Raw genomic sequence first — 20,140 nt, 5'->3', positions numbered from 1 at the left:
ATCTGTGTTTACGGCCTCTAGTTGGCAAGCACACAATGGCTTCACTTGACCTAATAGAGAAAGGAAGAAGCAAGCTATTGTGCTAGCATAGCATATGGTTCAACTTGGCAAGAAAATCACACCTGGTAGTAGGATAGGTTTAAGTGCACTGACAATTTTCATAGGATTTGTGGATGAGTGATAGTTTCGCAAAAAAGCTTCCATCAGCATTAGAGACAGGATTGCTTTCCCGTTGACTGGAGGTAAACTGTATCTGGGACTACACTTTATGTAATTCTCTGTGCAACGCCTTCTCCTGTTTCAGCAGAGGTAAAAATGGAATAGTTTACATTTAAAACTACGTTTTTTAATCTCTTATATATCTGGAAGTAAAAATGTATGTGCTAACCTGGGGCTATGGTGGACGGGGCATATTAAAAAGCATCCAACTCGAACAGGTGAGAAGTACAGCAGCTACATCTTTATGAAACTGTCACACACACACATACCTTTCTTACAGACACCCCTAGCTGCAGAAAATAAAATGATGATAGCATGGTCCTACTTACCTTGCCCGTTTTCCTCCACGACCTACACTGGCTCAGTAATGCACATCAATTCAGCAATGTTATGCAGAAGATCTCAATTGACTTCAACAGGATGCATCTGCAATTCAAACATGCAGAGAGCAATAGTAAAGCATACCCTCATACATACACAGATTCTTTCAAAGGTTATCGGTTCGCATAAGCCTGGCATGGCCCTGGCTCTGGTCTGCAGGCTCAGTTTCTTTTGCAACTCCCATTGCTAAGGCTGGCACAATCTTTTGGCTGTAATAAGAACTTGTCTCTTTGCTTTTGTAAACTTTAACTCTTTGATGGAATCACACACAAGCACAAGCTTGTACTTTTACTGGCCCTCAAACCAACATTCTGTGAGTTGACCGATTGCATGTTGTATATTGTGTCTTGCAGATGAACCCCTTATCCCCCCTCTACTCCCTGGATGTGTTGGCTGAGGCTTCGCACCGGAGATGCTTTCCTGCACATTGCACCGCCAGGTACTTTTACTTCTGTGATGAGCCTAAAATCCACTGGCTTCTTTAGGGGGTATGGTGGGAATTAGATCTAGTTAGTACCTTTTACTATACAGATCTCATTACTACTATAAAGCCCCTTTTTCAAAAGACCCTGTATGTTTTAAGTTCTTTCACTTCTGGTCTCTGCTTTCTGATGCGGGTCTTACCCTGGCCATTACTGTGGACTGTCTTTATTAAAGTGAGGAATCTGCAAGAAGATTCTATATCCACTAGAAATATTGTTAATGAAGGTAAATACGTTTTTCTTTGGAGATCACATTACCTTTACCGTATGTAGTGTTCTCTGATAGGAATGATTTTGTCTTGCAGTACTTTAGTTATTGTTGCAGGAGTGTCTTGCCAGCTAGTTGTCACAAGTAACTGGCTTCTGGAAGAAGTTTGTATTGATGGCACTAAGGGTACAGCACATGTGATAGTGAATAAAAAAAAATACAACTCTTTTACTGGTCAGATTTTTTTTGATCCACAGATGCAGGTGACCATCACCACAGACCTATACCTTAAAGGGAGAGTGGCACACGTGCCCAGCTAACAGTTTCAGGACAGTTTTCAAGAGCATATTCCCCACATCAGTGTGTTGGAGTTGCTGACAGTGCAGCTGACTCTGCTATCCAAACTGCACAACAAGGTGGTAAACTATGACCAGATTACTGCCTTCTTAACAATATGGTGCACTAAGCCTGAGGCTTTACGTCTGCTAGGATTGCTACTGGTTTGGCTGAAGAGATGTGTAGCCCTGCCTGCTGTGGATAGGGTTGCTGGAGTGTGCCCCTGCAGAAGAGAGCTTGCTTAGAAGAGGAGAACCACAGCCTAAGTTTCTGCAGAGCGTGGGAGCAGTTAAGGAAAGATATGAATCCATCTATATTGCCTGGGGCTCGTGGGACGTAGCTGAAAGCCGAGACTTGTAGGAAACTCCATCACGGACCCCATCATTGGGCCCTAAGTTGCATCTATAATCCTTGGGGTTTGCCTCCGCCCTAGCTCCTAGCTTTCTGATTGTCAGACGAATGGCTTCATAAGGCTTGGCTGATCCAAAGGCTGCAAACCAAATTTAAATACATCGTGTGGATAACAGTTATAAGCAGTTTACCCATCTCATAAGGGCCTTTGTGTACCCTGCCTATGTGTCTTGCCTGTGTGGGCAACAGTTGGCACAGGAGAAAGAAAACCGCTTCCAACTTTTGTGTGTTTCCTGGTCACCCTGTCACTCTCAGTCTTAACAGTGATTGCTGGTAACAGTGTTTTTGTGGTTTTAACCTATAATATCTAGGTAATTGCAATCTGGTGTTTGGGCTTCCAGCTCACCTTTAGTCCCTAAAAGCGTGCGGCATTCTGAGACTGTTATCCCCTTTAACTCCTTGCCCCCACTTGTGTGCCAAGTGTCAGGTCACCAGTGTGTATTGTCTGTTTGGCTTGGTATCAGGTGGCACTCGTTTATGCGGGCCTCAGACCTCTGCAAGGCTTAAAGAATAAAAATATTCAGAGGATTCCCCGGGCTGTGTGAACCTTTCCACTAAGCTCCATTCAAGAAGACCATTCTCTTTTCTCTGAGTGTAATGGCTCTGTGTGGCAATGAGATGCAACTATGGGAAACTGCCTCTGCATTTGACTGTCGGGAGTAGCATGCTGATTCATGGGCCACAACTAGGTTGTGCTCGTGGGCACCATAGAAAATCTTTGGGCCGTTATTGTTTTCAGTTTACATTGTTATGAACACTGTTAAATACAAATCTGATAGAGACTTCTATCCTCAGTTTCCTTACCTTGGAATGATCGCCAGGCTGGGTCCAAAAATATTTTGTGAGCAGTACAGTACACCTGCGTGCCAGTAGGTGGCATAATTTGGCTTGCTGTGGCATTGTCCAATGCCAGAAGTGACATGCGTGTTGCCTATAAGGCCACCACCTGAGCTTGTTGGCGTCACTTTCCTTGCTGCACCAGTCAGTGCAGATCTAGAGAGAGCTGCCCCCCAGTCATTTTTAGCTGACCCTTTTTTCAACTTTTTGTTAAAGGTTTTTTTCAAGATCTTTTCTCCTGGTGAAGCAGGTATGTCAACTAGGGAAGCCAGCGTCAAGCCCTGCAGCACCTTTCACCGACGGATGTTGGTGATGGATCCGCATCGTGTTTGCCTCTGGTGCCTTGAGCACCACCAAGATGTGAAGACCTGCTGCACCATGTACCTGAAGGTCTTGAGGAAGCTCTCCCTCATGGTTGTTGCTGCTCTATCTGCTACACTGTGACGGTCTGGATCCTGTTGGAGAGAAAGGTTCCGGGCTTGGTTGCAGAGCCCTAGATCATCGTCGCACTCAGTTTGTCTTCTGGTATGTCCCACAAAGAGCAGAAGACCAAGAAGTCGAAGATGTCTTTGACTTCACCCCATTTGTCAAGACGCCAGTGGACTGAACACCTTCGTAAATACTGGCAATGGTGTCTCCTCCTACCAAGGCTATGGAGGAGGGAGCCTCTTTGCTTTGGTGAGAAGGACGACCAATGTTCTGTACCTTAGCTCTTCCTCAGTGGCAGTCAAGAGGAATGTCTTGACAGAGGTGCTTCACCCCGGAATGAGCTCCATTAGAACCGCTTCTCCCTTTTAATGAATCTGTTATAGACGTCCTGCTTGGGACCTGGTCCAAGCCCAGCACAGGGGCTCCTGTGAACAGGACAATTTCCCGCCGCTATCACCCCACCTCATGGAGCCCCAATTTTTCACACAACACCCTACGCTGAAGAGGTTGGTGGTTCAAGCTTCCACATCTCATGTAAACCGTGGTGCATGCCCTACCACCCCACCAGATAAGGAATTCAAGAGACTGAACACCTTAGAGAAGAAAATGTTTTCTTCCACCAGCCTGGCACTGCGGTCTGTGAACACCACGTGCTTTTTGACCCTTATTCCCACACACTGTGGGATTTCGTTGCGCACATGGTGCCTATGGTCCAAGAGGAAGACCGTGCCATACTCTCCCAAACTGTGATAGACTGGAGATGCAGCCAAGTTCACAATCGAGTGTAAGCTGGACACATCAGACTCGCTAGGCAGAGCTGTTTCTTTGTCCATAGCCTTATGGCGCCATGCCCGACTTGACATTCCCCGAAAAGCCATTCATTCTGAGTCTTGCTTAGACATGCCAATTGATTGTTCCCGTCTCTTCAGAGACAAGGTGGACTCAGCCCTGGAGCACCTCAAGGATAGCAGAACTACGCCCAGGTTCTAGGGCTTTTCAATTCCCCCCCCCCCCCCCCCCCACCCGTCAACCCCAGTCTGCCTTTTGCTCCTTTCATCGCCACAGAAGGGGCTTGCTGCTGCATACTTACCCACCCAGCCACCACGGCATGCAAGTTCACCAGCCTCTGTGTGGCGAGGATGTGGTACCCCTAGACCCTGTGTGTCGGGCAGCCAGAGGTCAGGCCAGTCCACCCCCCACACAGCTGCAGCCTCCAAACTTCTTTAGTTCACCCTACGACCATGGTGGGAAACCAGTGGGAGGCAGGATATGCCATCGTCTGCACCACTGGAGGTCGATGACATCAGACCACTGGGTTCTCCAAATTGTCCAAAGAGGCTACCCCTCCACCCATGCCACCTATTTATGACCTGCTGACAGAGGACCTTCTCTTCTTACTCCACCAGGAAGTGTCAGCTCTTTTGGCTAAGAGAGCCATAGCGATGGTGCCAACGCCATAAGTAGGTCATGGTTGTTATTCCCGCTACTTTCTGGTGCACAAAAGGGACGTTGGCCTTCATTCTATCCTATCCTATCCTAGACCTGCATCCTCTCAGTTTCTTTTTCAAGAAGAAGTAGTTCAGAATGCTTACACTCACTCAAGTCCTGTCTGCCCTGGAACCAGGAGACTGGATGGTACCATTGAAGTTTCAGGACGCATATTTCCACATTCCCATTCTGCCTGCCCACAGACATTACCTATGGTTCAGGGTGGGCTATGACCGCTTTCAGTTCACCGTCCTTCCTTTTTGCGCTACCAGCTCCCCTCAGGTGCTCAGCAAGGTGATAGAGGTGGTTGCAGCTTATCTCCAGAGATTAGGTGTACCAGTCTTAGTCTATCTTGATGTCTGGCTGTTGAAGGTAGGTTCGCCCCAGACAGTCGTCTCCCACCTCCAGACTACGGCAGACCTCCTGCACTCACTGAGGTCACTATAAATGTGCCTAAGTCACACAGGACTTCCTCTCAGATGCTCCCTTTTATTGGAGCTGTTCTGGACACAGTGCAGTTTCAGGCTTATCCTCCGAAACCGACAAGTCCAGGATATTCATGCTCTGATACCGATGTTTCAGCTTTTACCCTGGTTTTTGTGAGACTGACTGAGGCTTTTGGGCCTCATGGCCTCCTGCATCCTGCTTGTTACTCATTCCTGTTGGCATATGCAGGCTCTGTGGGGGGGACCTGAAGTCCCAGTGGGCACAGCAATAAAGGAAATATCTCCCACATGACCCAGATATCGGAGGGAGCTGTAAAAGATCTGTATTGGTGTCTAGTGAACCATGTTTGGGTCAGTGGCGGACCCCTCTGCCTTCCTCAACCAGATCTGACTGTGATGATAGATGAGTCACTCCTTGGATGGGGCAGCCATCTGGGAGAGGTAGAGATCAGAGGCCTCTGGTCTCCAGAGAAATCCAGACTTCACATCAACCTTCTGGTCCTCCAGGTGATCCAGCTGGCATTGAAAGCCTTTCTACTCTCTATCAAGGGAAGGCTAGTGAAGGCTCTTGCACAACACCGCTGCCATCTGGGACTGCCACAAACAGGGCAGGGTGGAGTTGTGGACACTCTGTCAAGAGGACCTGTGTCTCTGGACCTGGCTGGAATGTCTGGGCATTTCCCTGGTGGTTCATCTCCTTGCAGGCTCTCTGAACGGCAGAGCGGACAATCTCAGCCAAAGATGCCTAGCCGTTCACGAATGGTGTCTCCATCCGATGGTGGTGAAAGGTCTCTTTCAGCAGTGGGGACAGCCTTGGTTAGATTTGTTTGCCACCACCAACAACCTGCAGTGTCAGCAGTTTTCTGTGCTGTCATTTCTAAGATGACTCGCGCTCGTAGACACACTCATCTCGAGTGGCGCTCTGGCCTCTTTTAAGCCTTTCGACCAATACGACTCCTGTCCAGAGTTCTCAAGAAGGTCAAGAACAACTGGGCACAAGTTATTGTTGTAGCTCTGGATTGGCCACCGAGAGTCTGGTATCCCGAGCTGCTGAGCCTAACCATTGGTCCATCAGTTAGGCTGCCACTTGAAGAGGATCTTCTGTCGCAGCAACAGGTGAGGGTCCTGCACCTAAACCTGCTAATCCTCCACCTTGATGCATGGATATTGAGCTGCGACACTTGACAGCTTTCGACCTCCCTCCCAAAGTCTGTGGTGTTTTTCTGGCAACCAGGCATCCCTCCACCAAGTCTGTATACACCTGCTGTTGGGATAAGTTTGGGTCATGGTGTGCTTCCCACCATGACACTGACCCTCTTTCTGCACCTCTATCTAAGGATCTCTGGTTTGCTTTATGCTTGGCCCAAAAGTGATCTGCTCTGGGCACAGTTAAAGGTTATCTCTCTGCTATTACCTGTTGTCGCTAGGTTCCTTAAAGTCCTGCAGCATCTGTTCTTCCTTCTAGGTCTCTGTCCTTGGAGCCAGCTTCTGGGACAGCTCAGCACCCCTCCCCCACCAACTTTCGGGGAGCCAGAGCCACCACTGCCCAACACAGGGAGGATTATGAGGCCATGCGCCTCACATTTGGGCAGACTAACCCTACTGTGATGTCCTCTGGCCCAGTAGGGTTGGTGGGGGCCCCCTTCAGGTTCTGTGCCGTCAGCTTTGGAGGGCAACCCAGGATCCATTTCCGTATCCGAACCACGCCGGTCTTGCCATTGCAACCTTGCCGGTGCAGAAGTAGACGCTCCTGACATCGGTTGGGTCTCCCTACTTGATGGTGGTGCTAAGAGCAGCCAAGATCCTGGGCTGCGAGCTGCCTTCCGTGGCAGTCAGCACTAACCTCCTGACTTAGGTGCTTCAGCCTGGGGCTTCCACATCTGAACTCCTATTGCCCTTCAATGAGGCCCTCACTGATGTCCTACTTGGGACGTGGTCTAAACACGATCAGGGGCTCCTGTCAACAGGACGACCGCCTGCAGTCATAGGCCTACACCTAGCGACCCTAAATTCCTGTCCCAACACCCTGAGAACTTAGTCATTCAGGCTTCTTCCTCTTCTGGCTCATTCCCTTCCACACCCCCAGGTAGGGAATCAAAAAGACTGGACCAACTTGGGACGAAAATGTTCTCTTCCTCCAGTTTGGCATTGCGGTCTGTGAAGACTGCATGCCTTTTGGGCCGATACACCAATACTTTATGGGGTACGGTGGCGCAGGTGCTGCCACAGGTCCCGGGGGAGGCCTGGGCCATTCTCTCCCTAGTTCTTGCTGACTGAGAGACTCAGCCAAGTTCACGATTCAATGTGGACTGGACACCACCGACTCACTGGGCAGATCGGTTCCATTGACAGTGGCCCTTCGGTGCCACGCTAGGTTGAGGATGTCCAGCTTTTCGGGGGATGTTCAGCAGTCACTTATGGACATGCCCTTCGATGGCAGCTCGAGCTCTGTAAGGAGTCCCAGGTCACGGCTTGGTTCCTTGGCCCCACAGCTGCTCCTCCACCTCTAAATCCACTTTTTTACCCTTTTCTTGGCTACGGAAGGGGCACCCATCCACGTCCATTTCCCTCCAGCCACCATGCCATGCATGCTGCGTAGCCTCTGCAAGGCCGATTATGCGTGACCCAACAGCCCCGTGGATCAGGGAGCCAGCGGTCGGCCCAGTCTGCCCCCGGTGCAGCCTCCAAACCTTCCTAGTCCGTTGTCCTATCATGGACCAGTTAGAGGCAGGATTTGCCAGAGGCGTCTGGTCTTCAGCGGAGTCCGGGCTCCTCATCAACCTTCTGGAGCTCATGGTAATCAGGCTTGCATTGAAGGCGTTCCGTAACTCTCTCAAAGGAAAAGTGGGGCAGGTGTTAATGGAAAATATCACCGCCATGTGGTACTGCAACAAGCAGGGCGGGGTGGGGTCGTGGACCCTTTGTCTAATGGCTTTGCCTCTCTGGACATGGCTGGAACATCAGGGGGTAGTTCTACATCTGGAGGGCTCCCTGAACCCCAGAGCAGATGAACTCTGCCACCAATGCATGGTCGATCACGAATGGCATCTCCATCTGTACCTAGCGCAAGGTCTCTTTTAGCAGTGGGTAGAGCTTTAGTTAGCTTTGTTCGCCTCCGCAGAGAATGCTCAATGTCCGCTGTTTTGCACGTTGGAGTTTCCAAGGCGGCACTCTCTTCGCAACGCTTTTCATCTCGAGTGGTACTCTGGCCTACTCTATGCCTTTTCGCCAATACCACTTCTCCCCAGAGTTCTCAAGAAGATAACGAATGACTGGGCCCAGGTAATTCTTGTGGCTTCAGACTTGGGCACTAAGAGTATGGTATCCCGAGCTTCTTAGCATGGCCATCGATCCCCCACTCAGACTGCCTCTTCGGAAGGATCTTCCGTCGCAGCAGCAGGGGAGGGTTGTCCACCCAAACCTGTCCAGTCTCCATCTTCTTGCATGGAGATTGAGTAGCAGCCGTTGACCGCTTTTGCCCTTCACCTGAAGTCTGTGATGTTATTTTGGCCGCCAAGCATTCTTACACCAAAACGGTATGCGCCTGTCGTCGGCATAAGTTTGTGGCATGGTGTACCAACAAAACTGTTGATCCCCTTTCTGCACCTCAGTCTGAGGTTCCTTTGTTTATGCTCTATCTTGCCCAGCAGGGGTCTGCTTTAGGCATCCTTAAGGGTTATTTGTCTGCAATGTCTGCCTTCCTCAGATTTCCTGATCAGCCCTCCTTGTTTAAATCTCCCATTGTTTGTGAGATTCCTGAAAGGACTTAAACATATGTTTCCACCTACCCTGTTCATAATGCCTCAGTGGGATCTGAACCTGGTCCTTACCTTCCTAATGTGTGCTCCCTTTGAGCCTCTTTATGATTGTCCTCTTTGGCTCCTCACATTAAAAACGGCCATTCCTTGTGGCCATCACTTCTGCACAGAGAGTGAGTGAGCTATAAACTCTTTCTTCGAAGCCACCCTTCATCTCTGTCCATCCTGACAAAGTGATGCTTCGTACCAGGGCCTCTTTCCTCCCTAAAGCGGTCACTCCCATTCATGTAGGCCAATCCATAACCTTGCCTACTGTTTGCGCACTACCACATCCTTCTTGTGAGGAGGAGAGACTCCACCCTCTGGATCCAAAAAGAGCGTTGGTGTTCTTCCTTAATCGTACCAAAGACGTCCGGGTGGATGATCAACTCTTTGTGGGTTATGTAGGTGTGAAGAAAGGACGGGCAGTGCAGAAGAGATCCATCTCCATATGGGTTGTTCTCTGCATCAAAATGTGCTATACTTTGGCTAAGAAGCAACCCCCTGAGGGTTTGTGTCCTCACTCCACCAGAGCAACAGCTGCAACCACTGTGCTAGCATGCAGAGTTCCAGTCCTGGATATCTGCCAGGCAGCAACGTGGGCATCCCTGCACACGTTCACCAAACACTACTGCTTGAACAGTCAGGTCCGGCTATTTTGGCCGTTTGGTCATGCAGGACATCCTACAGGGCTCGAAAAATCTACTCGACCACTCTCTATGGTGAGTCATAATTGATAAGGTCGAGCTATTTTTATGACTTACTCGCCCCTTTTGGGGAGTTGACAAAGAACAGGTGTTCTGTTCAGTCAGAAAGGGAAAGGGCAATAAAGATGCATTTAAGTCTTGTTCTTATGCCACATTTGCTCTGTGCTCACAGACAGAGGTCAAAAGTCAGTTTTTCTTCTGACTGTGGAGTACCAGGACTTTGTAAGGTGAACTGTGACCTGCTGTGTAGAGTCTAAAATAAAAAAAGATATAGGGTGTCAGGTTTTTCCTAACACACAACATTTAAATGACTACATCAACTGTACAAACATTTCAAAATATATTCCAGTAGTTGTGAAAGACCGTTTTTTGTATTTCTGTGTGATACAAAAATATTTTAATACTCTGTGTTGATGTGCAAAGGATATGTTATCTGAAAACCAGTTTTCACAGGTTGTTCATACACTATATAGTTTTATCAGTAAAGCTGCAATTTAGTGGAAACGTTTGTGGACATTTCTTGGAAATTTACAGTGTGTAGATGACAATATGCTACCACATCATGGTTTAGTAGTATAGACAAGAAGGCAACATGTCTAAAGTCCTACTGCAAAAGCATGCACCAGTGCACGGGTCTCTCACTGAGAAGGGCTAATACTAGTGCCATTATTATATTGTATCATAATTGAAATTAGATAGGCTTACTATCCCTGGCGAAGAGTTGAAGTGCTTTACTCCGCAATCCATGATCTGTGTTCGATCCAGTGGTTATTGGGATTATGTATGCACACTGGGCGACTCTTGTAACACGAGGTGGACATTTACTTCTCCTTGCTACCAGACTGTGCCCTGAGGACACTAAAATTATGAACAAACTTAGCTGAACCACAACTGCTGATTTCCCTGAACCTCCTAAAAACCGAAAACTCCGGAAAAAGGCAGGCATGCTTGAAGTTTTAAAATGTAAACCCTGATGCCCAGGAAAATGTGAAATACTTTTGGTTCATTAGAAACACGCTTTCTGATCGCTGTACCATCAAGGTCCTATACAAGCAAAAGACAGTCATGGACAAATAATTAATCTCCCTCCTCCCTCTCCTTCCACCCCTCAATCTATGTGATATTGGCCAGACCAAAGTCTATTTTTGCCAGCTGGTGGCCCAGGCCTCTCTTCAATGAAAAGCCTCGGTCATCTACCTCCTCTTTCGTGGCTCAACCCCCAGTTCAAAAGGAAGTTCTTCAGTGGAAATATCAAACCCATCCCCGGCTCAACAAATGCCAAAATGTCCATATGACTACCCTGGGGCCCCATGGCATCTTCTGCACCCATGAGAGGTATCACTATCCTTTGGTGCAGTTGTAGGCTTTCTCATCACTAGCATCATTTTACCAAATGTTTGGTGATACAGGGTCCAGCTGGTAGTGAAGGATGACTTTCATTTAGAGCTTTCATGGCTGAATCTCTCCTAGTCACTTTGGCCCCATTCAGTAGTACCTGGGATGTCATGCTCAGTCTTGGAAATATAGCCTGAATATTTCACTTGCTACTTTCTTGTATGGAAGGTGATTGGAGGGCTCTGCCTCAGACTAGATCTTTATGTTCTCAATCATTATTGCCCGCAATGTCTGCAGGAAGTCCCGAGGTCCTTGATTTTAAGAGCAGTAGAGCTGTGCTCACTCTTGAAAATGTAGCCATAGTATTTCTCCCCGTACTTCCTTGTAAGTAGAATAAGTAGTGGGCTTTGCCTCATGCTTTATCATTATGACCTTAAACAGTTTTTATCCGTGGAGACGTTCAACATGCTGTCTTTGACACATGGTCTTGCGATTCCCCAAAATGATCAGTGGCTGTGCTAATTAGCCCTAAAGAATGCTTACTTTCATATTCCCACACCTCAGGAGCCTTCGCTCCGCTCAACCTAAACGTGGCTTTGTGGGACTTAAGGTAAACTGCATTCATGATGGCTGCAAAACGTCCACTGGCACCCTTATCTACACAAGTTCCAAATCAGAGCTTTGTTGAGGGGAGTTAACTGATTCCAGCACAGCCCTGACCTAATGACCTAATTTGATCTTGGTTTCCTGCTGAAACACCCGAAGACCTCCCAGAGTGATTTCAAGAGTATCTAGTGCATAGAGTCCATTCTGGACTCTGTACTCATGTGGGCCTCCCAGGGTGACGCCATCTATGAGATTATACATCACGTTCTGGAAAGTAACACCGTTGGCTAGATGCTTGGAGATCTCTAGGACTACAGATATTTCACTTTAGCAATAGAGACCACTCAATCTCCAATCGCCAAACCACTAAATTAAGTTGCTGGACAACCCTTCTAAGACTGTCCTAATACATCTATCTCTAGTACTTCTAGTACCAGCCTTGAGATGGCGGTCCCAGGCTGCCAATCTTCTAATAGAATGTCTTTTCTGCTCACCATAGAAATGCATTGCAGTCACAGGTGGCCCAGGTAACTTCTTGTGGGAAACCTACTGTGTGGAGCTGTCCATCTGTGGCTTGTGGGACTGATCAGATTCATTCTGTCACACAAACTGTAGCTTAAAGTGATATTGCTAGCCCCACAAGCCGTTTTTACAGTGGTTGTGTCCAGAGCTAAGATGTCCAACATGGACAACCTCACAGCCATCTACTACATTTGAAAGCAGGTGGTTTCCCTGAAGCTCGGCCAGCTGGTAATAGGCATGTGAGAGTGGGCTGTCACAGAAAGTATGCTCCTCTTGGCCTCTTGCATCTTTTGTATTGTCAGGCAAAGAATGGATAGATTCAGCAGGCATCTTCTTTCTCCCTCATAGTGGCAAATCCATCAAGAAGTGCCACAATTCCATTGAGGACATCAGCTCCTCAGCCTTATCTGTAAGGTACCAGATCTCAAAGTACAAGCCCCTTCAACAGATGACCAGGGGGCCTAAGACCCTGGGATTGGCTTAACGTTCATTTGGAGAATACACTTTGTGTTTATCCTCTCTTCTGTTCCTTAGAGTTCTTTGGAAAATAAGGGAAAATCACAGATGTAGTGTCATTCTTGTGCCTCTCCCACCCACCCCTAGCCGTGCCTCATGAAAGCTTGTTCTTATCCTTCTTCCACCTTCTACAAAGGCCACACATTAATCTCCCCAGGAGAGTCTGTGGAGGTGGGAAATTGCTTCACCCCTCCCTACTTTGTTTATTCTTGAGTGTCTGTTTTCTTGCAGAGCTATCCATTTCCCATCTTTGGATTTCCTTTGAGAATATGGGTGTCTTGGTAATTGTCAGGAAGTCCCTAACAAGCATACAGTGGCGTTCTGTTATTTGTTGATGGCGAAGAATATCAACTTGGACGCTTCCCCAGTGAACAATGATTTGTTCTTCACTAGATGCCTTGCTGAATCAGGTGTATATGTAGTCATGTACAACACCAATCTGGTGGCCACTGGGGCTTATAGGTATATGCTAACAGAATTCTCTGGTGAACAAGGCTGTCCAATGACTTTTTAACTTCCAAATATACCTGTTTCTTACGGCAGTGTGACTCATAGGGCCTCATTACGATCCTGGCGGCCGGGGGAACACTGGCGGTAACACCGCCAACAGGCTGGCGGTGTTCCGCCAGTGTATTATGACTGTGGCGCATTAGCCACGGCCATACCGCCAGTCCCTCCACTATACCAGCAGGCTTCCGCCAGGCAGTCATAATCCCCAGCTGCCAGCCTGTCCAGGGCAGTAAACACCGCCATGGAAAGGCTGGCGGTAAGGGGGACTCTGTGTGCCCCTTGGGGCCCCTGCACTGCCCATGCACTTAGCATGGGCAGTGCAGGGGCCTTCAGGCACAGCCCCATCACACATTTCACTGCCTGAATTTCGGGAATTGAAATGCGCGACGGGTGCTGCTGCACATCAGCATTGCCGCCCGCTCTATTATTAGCCTGCTTCAACGTTGATGTGACTTGTCCGCTGGCCCAGCGGAAAAGTCATAATAGGGGGCCAGCCTTACCACCAGCACTGGCGGTATGTTGGCTTCGGCGGAATGAGGGCCATAATGTTTTAGAATCTGATTTTAGCCAGATGTAAAAAAAGAAACATTTTAAACCATAACCTCTCATGACTTTAAGCTTCTCTCTTTGAAGACTTCATTCCTAGTCACATAAATTTGGTCAGGTGTATTACTGAGCTTCAGGTTCTCTGCAACTCAGAACCATCCACCATGTCCAAATGAGACAAAGTGCTCTTAAGGGCTCACCCTGGAGTTGATTGTGTTTCCCCTGAACAAGGTGATTGTTCCCTCTTCAATAGAGGAGAACTTACGGCTGCCATGCCATTTGGAACCACACCTTCCCCTGCTCTCTTAATGGGGTGCAGGAATGCACAGGGGAGCAGTTTGGACTTCTGCTGAGATTTTTTTGCAGATGTCTTGTTACCTCCCGCCTCCAAACCAAGCTCTTTAACACAATTGAATTAACAAAGACGAGACATAGGTATTGCTTCTATAAAAGCAGTTTCCAGAGTATGATCCAATAAATGTGGGACAAAACCATAAAATAAAGGTGTTAGACATGTTGATAATGTATTCCTACTACAAGTCTCTGATATATAAATATAGCCCCTACTAGCTCAGCAAGAAGCCAAAACTCTGACTAATCATCATGAAGAAATACAGCTATCCCCTCTCTAGTTCTTAAAGTAGACAAAGGAACAATTACACTACGGCGTGGACAGCTGAGCACGTGTGCGTTAGAGACACTCACTCCAACCTCTGAAAGTCCCTTGGTGTATGTGTTCAGAAAAAAAACAGAAGGGAAAGATTGATAGCTGCTACACAAGTTATCTCAATGCCTATGCACCGAGATTGAGAGACTTTTTCATGTTTTCTTTTCTCTTTATTGAATGTGGAGCAGGCCCATCACAAAGCATCCCATAAGCTGCATTTTGACATGAGTGGTGTTTATTATACCTGAATCCATAAAAGTATACCCTTGTATCTCTAATGCCAGACATCAACAGGAGTTGACACGAATATTAATCTGTAACAATATTTTTTGAGTATATTATTAAAAAATATTAGCTTAAAAAAAACTCCTCTTCCAAGCCATGATTGTTGAAGGTTCTACCCAATGTAATGTTTGTAGTCTTTTGACTCATTGTTACACACAGCTGGAAAATAAGACTTTAAACACTTATACTTCAATGAGGGACAGGGGCAATTAGTCTCTGTTGGACCTGGCATCCTTAGGGTGGTCTTACCCCAGACTTTTTGCCTTTAACTCCTGTTTTGTTGCTGTATCTTTTTGTTGGCATTAAGGCTGAGCACGTTACCACTGCTATTCAGTCCTAAAGTGCATGTGCTTCTCCCCTTAAACACGGTAACAGTAGTGTATTCACAGTTGGCATATTTATTTGACCTGTAAGTCCCTTAAAAAGTGGTATACCATATACCCAGAGCCACTGGAATTATGAGGCAGGAGCGAGACAAATTATGTGGCAGGATTCAGTAAATTATGCTGCAAGAAAAGGCAAATTATGCGGCATAGTGCAGCACAAATTTGTGATAGTATTACTTCATTCTTTTACGCATGTTAACACTGTATGGGCATTGGTTGCACCTCATTAGTACCAGTTTAAAACCAAAATATAACAATAAGCAACAGGAAGGTGACCAGTCCAGCTATGCAAAGGACTTGCATGGCGTGGCAAGACGTGTTGTCGCATTCTTTGTAACTTTTGAACCGTTTGAGCTTGAAACATATTATATTTTTAGTGAAATCTCCAAATTGTGGGTAGTTGATGGATTATGTGGCAACTGCAGCAAATCTATAATTATGCAAAAATCGCTGCAGCTGCACATTTGCACAATTCCAGTGGTCCTACATATACCCAGGGCCTGTAAATTAAATGCTGCTAGTAGGCTTGCAACACTGATTGTGCCATCTCCTTACATATCTCTGTAAACATGTCTCAGGCCTGTGTGTGCTGTCTTACTGGCACCCCGGCTTAGCCTCTAAAACCTCATGCCGGGCCCAGAACGCCCCTTTTCTTATGTCACCCCTAAGGTAGGCCGAAGGTAACCCATACGGCAGGACAAGTACCTTTAAGTTTTTCATGTCCTAGAAATAACTCCTAAAGTCATTTTTCATTACTGTGAGGCCTGCCCCTCTCATAGGCAGGCATTGTTAATTATTTACGAAATCTTTAAGCTGTAATTCCTGATCTGAGAGGAGTGACTTCATCATGTTTAGTTCCATTGGAATGCTAGTAACAAATCCTCTTTACTGGTAAAGTCAAATTCATTATTGCTATTTTAGAAATGCCATTTTTAGAAAGTGGACTTTTCTCTGTGCTCTGCCCTGTGTTCCTTCAGCCTATTTCCAATACACATCTGCCTTGGGCTTGATCACAGCTACACTTGTGCATTACCTTCAGACACCCACAACACAGGATACTCGGCTACATCTGCATTCATCTGCATACTGATGGGTCTTCCTGGGGAAGAGGTTGGGAAGGGCTCATGCTTACATTTTAAAGGGTAGTAACTAGAGTCCACACAATCGGGCTGATTACCTCCTACTGGCAGTCTGGAGCCTAGGCTGACCTGAAAGGAGGACATGACCTCTTAACAATAACTCCTTCGTAGCTGTCCCTCCCCCCCTTCAAAGGCACTTGTCAGTATAAGTACTGGGTGTCTTGACCCACTCAAGTAGTACATTACTGGACCTGTAAGAGCCTCTGCTGGAGTAGAGGCTGTTGCGCTAGAAGGATTGCCACTCCGCAGTGCCTGTCTGTTCCTTGGAACTGCTGCTCTGGTTTGCTGTGCCGCCCAGCTGCCTGCTGACCCCTGCCTTGCAAGAAGGACCTAAAGACACCTCCAGAAATGACTCCAATAACTTGCTGGCTTGCCCCTGTTCTCCCTGAGGTCTCAGGGCCATCAAAGACCTCGCTTTCAGTCTCAACTATTTCACCCCTACTAAAAGACTGCCTAAAATAATCTTGGCGCTCCGCTCTGGAAGAATCAGGAGCCTCACACCGGGCTCAACATGCCATGGATGATTTGACAGAGATTCTGCATGGTTCCCTCTTTGTTTGTCCGTAGGCAGTCTTGCCCCAAGAGACGACCAGCCCATCTAACCTGAGTGCCGAGCGAAGGCACTGCCTGCCAACTTCCCTAGCTGCCCCTCATTGAGGGGATCCCGCAGTGTGGCCTCTTCTGCCGAAGAGACTGCCACCCCTCAGGAATACCCCCAGTGTGGCCCCCTTCAGTGCCCGTGGGAGATTCTGCTTTACAGCCCTTTGCTTTCTTGTGACCGCCTTATCTTGGAGACACACAGCCAATTAAACCTGGAGGCTGAGTGAGGGCGCCACCTGCCCACGTCCCTAGCTGCCACTGCACAGAGTAAATCCCACAGCGCTGTCTCTTCTGCTGAGCAGGCAGGCCCGAGCAACTGCTGACCCTCAGGAATCCTCCAGCGCAGCTCCTTTCAACAACGGTGATCCCCCTGCTACCATTGAAGCTGCCGCCTTGCAACAGAGCCCCAGAACCAAGAACAACATAGGGACACTAGAAGTATTGAGTGTGGTGGGGGCCCTCTAGGTGATCACTGTTGGCTCACAATTATCTCCTGGCCTACACTGAATCACTTCAGCGATCTACGTGGGCTGCAGTTGTAACAAGTCTCTTTCCCGTTTCAGTCCTTCCTGAAGTGACTGCATGTTCTTTGCTCCAGAGCTAAATCCGTATTACTAAATGGATCTTGTCAATTTGACAGTAATTCCTTTTACAACTATAAAAATAAAAAAAAAAGTACCTATTTTTTTAATAGATTCCTGTGTGGAGCCTCTCTTTCTTTTATGGTATCTCACTGTAGTTATTGCCTGCGTGTTGCACAAATACTTTACACATTGCCTCTTAAGTTAAGCCTGACTGCCCTGCACAAAGCTATCAGAAGGTAAGCACAGGGTTAATTTAGGGTGTGTACCTGACTTACCCTAACTAGAGTGGTGGGTCTGTCTGGCTTAGGTGTATACCCTACCCAACCAGAAACCACATTTCTAACAGTCTGTTTCTTTTTCTTTCTTTTACCAAGTAACAATATTCAAACTGTTTTCCTGCTTCAGTCCAAACTGTAACACGTGCAGCTGATAATTTCATACTTGCTTTTTATGAACAGACTATGCACAGTGTTCTTTTACTGGGCCATGTGTGATTTTATGACCAAGTTCTAACACAAGCCTTTTGTGATCTGCCACATTTTGTCACTTTTACAGTCCTTGTTTCAGCAGAGTAGCATCTATGACATTTCTGATTGTTGATCTGTGTTCCCTACCTCCATTGCTTACTTTGTGGGTGGTTTGTTAACTATAAATCATATTGCTAAGACCTATACTGTGACCCTGCAGTGGCAGTCTACAAAGCTTGTCAGTTTCCCTTTTCAATGTTTTTTTGCAGCATATGTTGGTGGTAAGGCACCCTACATAATGCAGATTACAAAAGATATACCCATATTTCTGACCACAGGCTTTTGTATTCATATTTTGATTCTCCTGTATTAGACAGTTACTAAAAAATGTATTGCACATAACCTCACAGAGGTCCATATATTGAATTTTGGGGGGGAATTTGCAGAAAAAGTTGGAACTTGTACTCATTGGTTCTGTGGATCATCTGATTTCAGTGCAGAAGAACAGAGCTTCCTTGCCAGCATAGTTTACTGCCCAGTTTGTTTGGCCTCGTGGTTTGTTTTAGTTTTTCTTGAGGTTTTCTGGCATGCATATGTTAATCTCCCATTCTGCAGCATGTCCTTCCAAGCTGAAAATTCACCCACTGAGACTCTTGCCCATTTAATGGATGAAACCTATCAGAATGTAGTAGTATATTAACATTCAGTGGATTTTACGAAATAATCCAGTACTTTATGACTAATATACTCAATAATAGTTCAGTTTGAAAAATGAATGGAGACCTTTTCTCTCATTTGGAAATCCCTCTAATTTTGTTTCAGTTGGAGAAAATCTCATTAGGTAAGATTGAGCCACTTGTGTACTTCAGAGAAATTTAAGTGGCATTTCTCTTAGTAATCAGGTATTAATTAGATTGAGTTCAGTGCATTAATTTTAGTTGGTAGTCATCTTCCAAGGGTGGGATAATCTTCGATGAGCTGTAAAGAAGCGCTGTGGACATTATAGGCTTCAACATTCGAAGACCAGATGCAGTTAAATAATTTAGAAAATAAGGTGGCTATGCCACACTTCCTCCAGATTAGGGGAAAAGCTACCACATGGATGACCCTATCTTTGTCTAGCCTCATTAAGGTCAACGGTGAAAGATAGGTTGGTTAGCTTGCATTTTACAAGTGTAATATTGAAATTCATACATTTAACAGTTTTCACACTGTATGTCAGGAAAACAGCATTCAGCCTTCTAATAGTTGAAATATTCTGTTTGCATTAAAACCATTTTTTGCCGTTTATTGGTTTGTAAAGCTTGTACATTTATTAATGAGATTTTACTTCTAGGGGTTCTTGCAGGCTGACATTCAGAGACTTGGTACATGGGATGGTATTCACAGTTCAACCATCTGAAGCTATCTTGCTAAAAAATTCCAACTGTATATAAAAGCAATACTAACCAAAAATTCCAATTGTTTTATGTGGGCTCAATAATTCATTCTTTTGCTTTCTAAGGATGATTCTTTTGGCAGCTTTTTAGCTCTTCCTAAAGACTCTGAATCTCCTTTCTTTCAGATTTTCCTGTATCCGTAAATGGTGTATACATTGGTAAGGTGGGAATGTGTTAAGACCAGAAGAGACTGGGCTATAGTTGACTTGAGAATCCTTTATTCCACCAATTTAGTGCAGCTCAGGTGCCACCTTCCTGCTGTTTTCTCCATTTGAATCCCAACTGCCCCACCTTCCAATAGCTACCATGGTCATCTTCACGAGTCACAAAATTGAGCCCACAAATTAAGTGACTCCTTAAAGGGAAGATGACAACAGAATGCTTGGAGTCCTGCTTCTGCTGTTCCTAGCATAGTTGTTTGGGATTAAAACAGTTATGAATAATTTTAGGCTAGTCGTTCAATTGCACTGGAGCTACAGATTACAATAACAGGTGAAGGCCTAAATGCTCAAGGACTTAGTACAAAGAAAGGGCCAGTAGACAGTCTTTGGTGACGTATTCATCACAAGCACGGGTCAACATGACCCTATTGACTATCTGGGATGATATTCTAACACAGTCTGCAAAGGGAACTATCTTTAGTTATCTAGGATCTGACTCTGGCCTTTAATGCTGTGGATCACAACTTTCTCTTTGCTTGCCTTGCAATCATTATACATATCCAGTGTAGTTTTTTGTCCTTGTGCCTGTAGAATCAACGACCCAAATAACAATGAAACTCAACATCCCTCCCCATT

General features: G+C 46.4%; 1 protein-coding gene across 3 annotated transcripts in view; it reads left to right on the top strand.

Annotated features, from left to right (window-relative positions):
- GPATCH2L (G-patch domain containing 2 like) overlaps window positions 1-20,140 on the top strand; it is a 357,886-nt gene that overhangs the window by 249,202 nt on the left and 88,544 nt on the right. For all 3 annotated transcript variants that reach the window (XR_011198831.1, XM_069208440.1, XM_069208439.1), the window contains one exon: window positions 954-1,039. Coding sequence is in view for 2 of the 3 variants with exons in the window: in XM_069208440.1 (XP_069064541.1) it covers window positions 954-1,039 (86 nt within the window). In the remaining variant the exon portion in view is untranslated. The remainder of the gene's footprint in view (window positions 1-953; window positions 1,040-20,140) is intronic.

The sequence above is a fragment of the Pleurodeles waltl genome, chromosome 9 (genome assembly GCF_031143425.1).
Source record: "Pleurodeles waltl isolate 20211129_DDA chromosome 9, aPleWal1.hap1.20221129, whole genome shotgun sequence".
In the NCBI taxonomy this organism is placed as follows: Eukaryota; Metazoa; Chordata; class Amphibia; order Caudata; family Salamandridae; genus Pleurodeles; species Pleurodeles waltl.
This window is presented reverse-complemented; position numbering and strand designations above follow the sequence as displayed.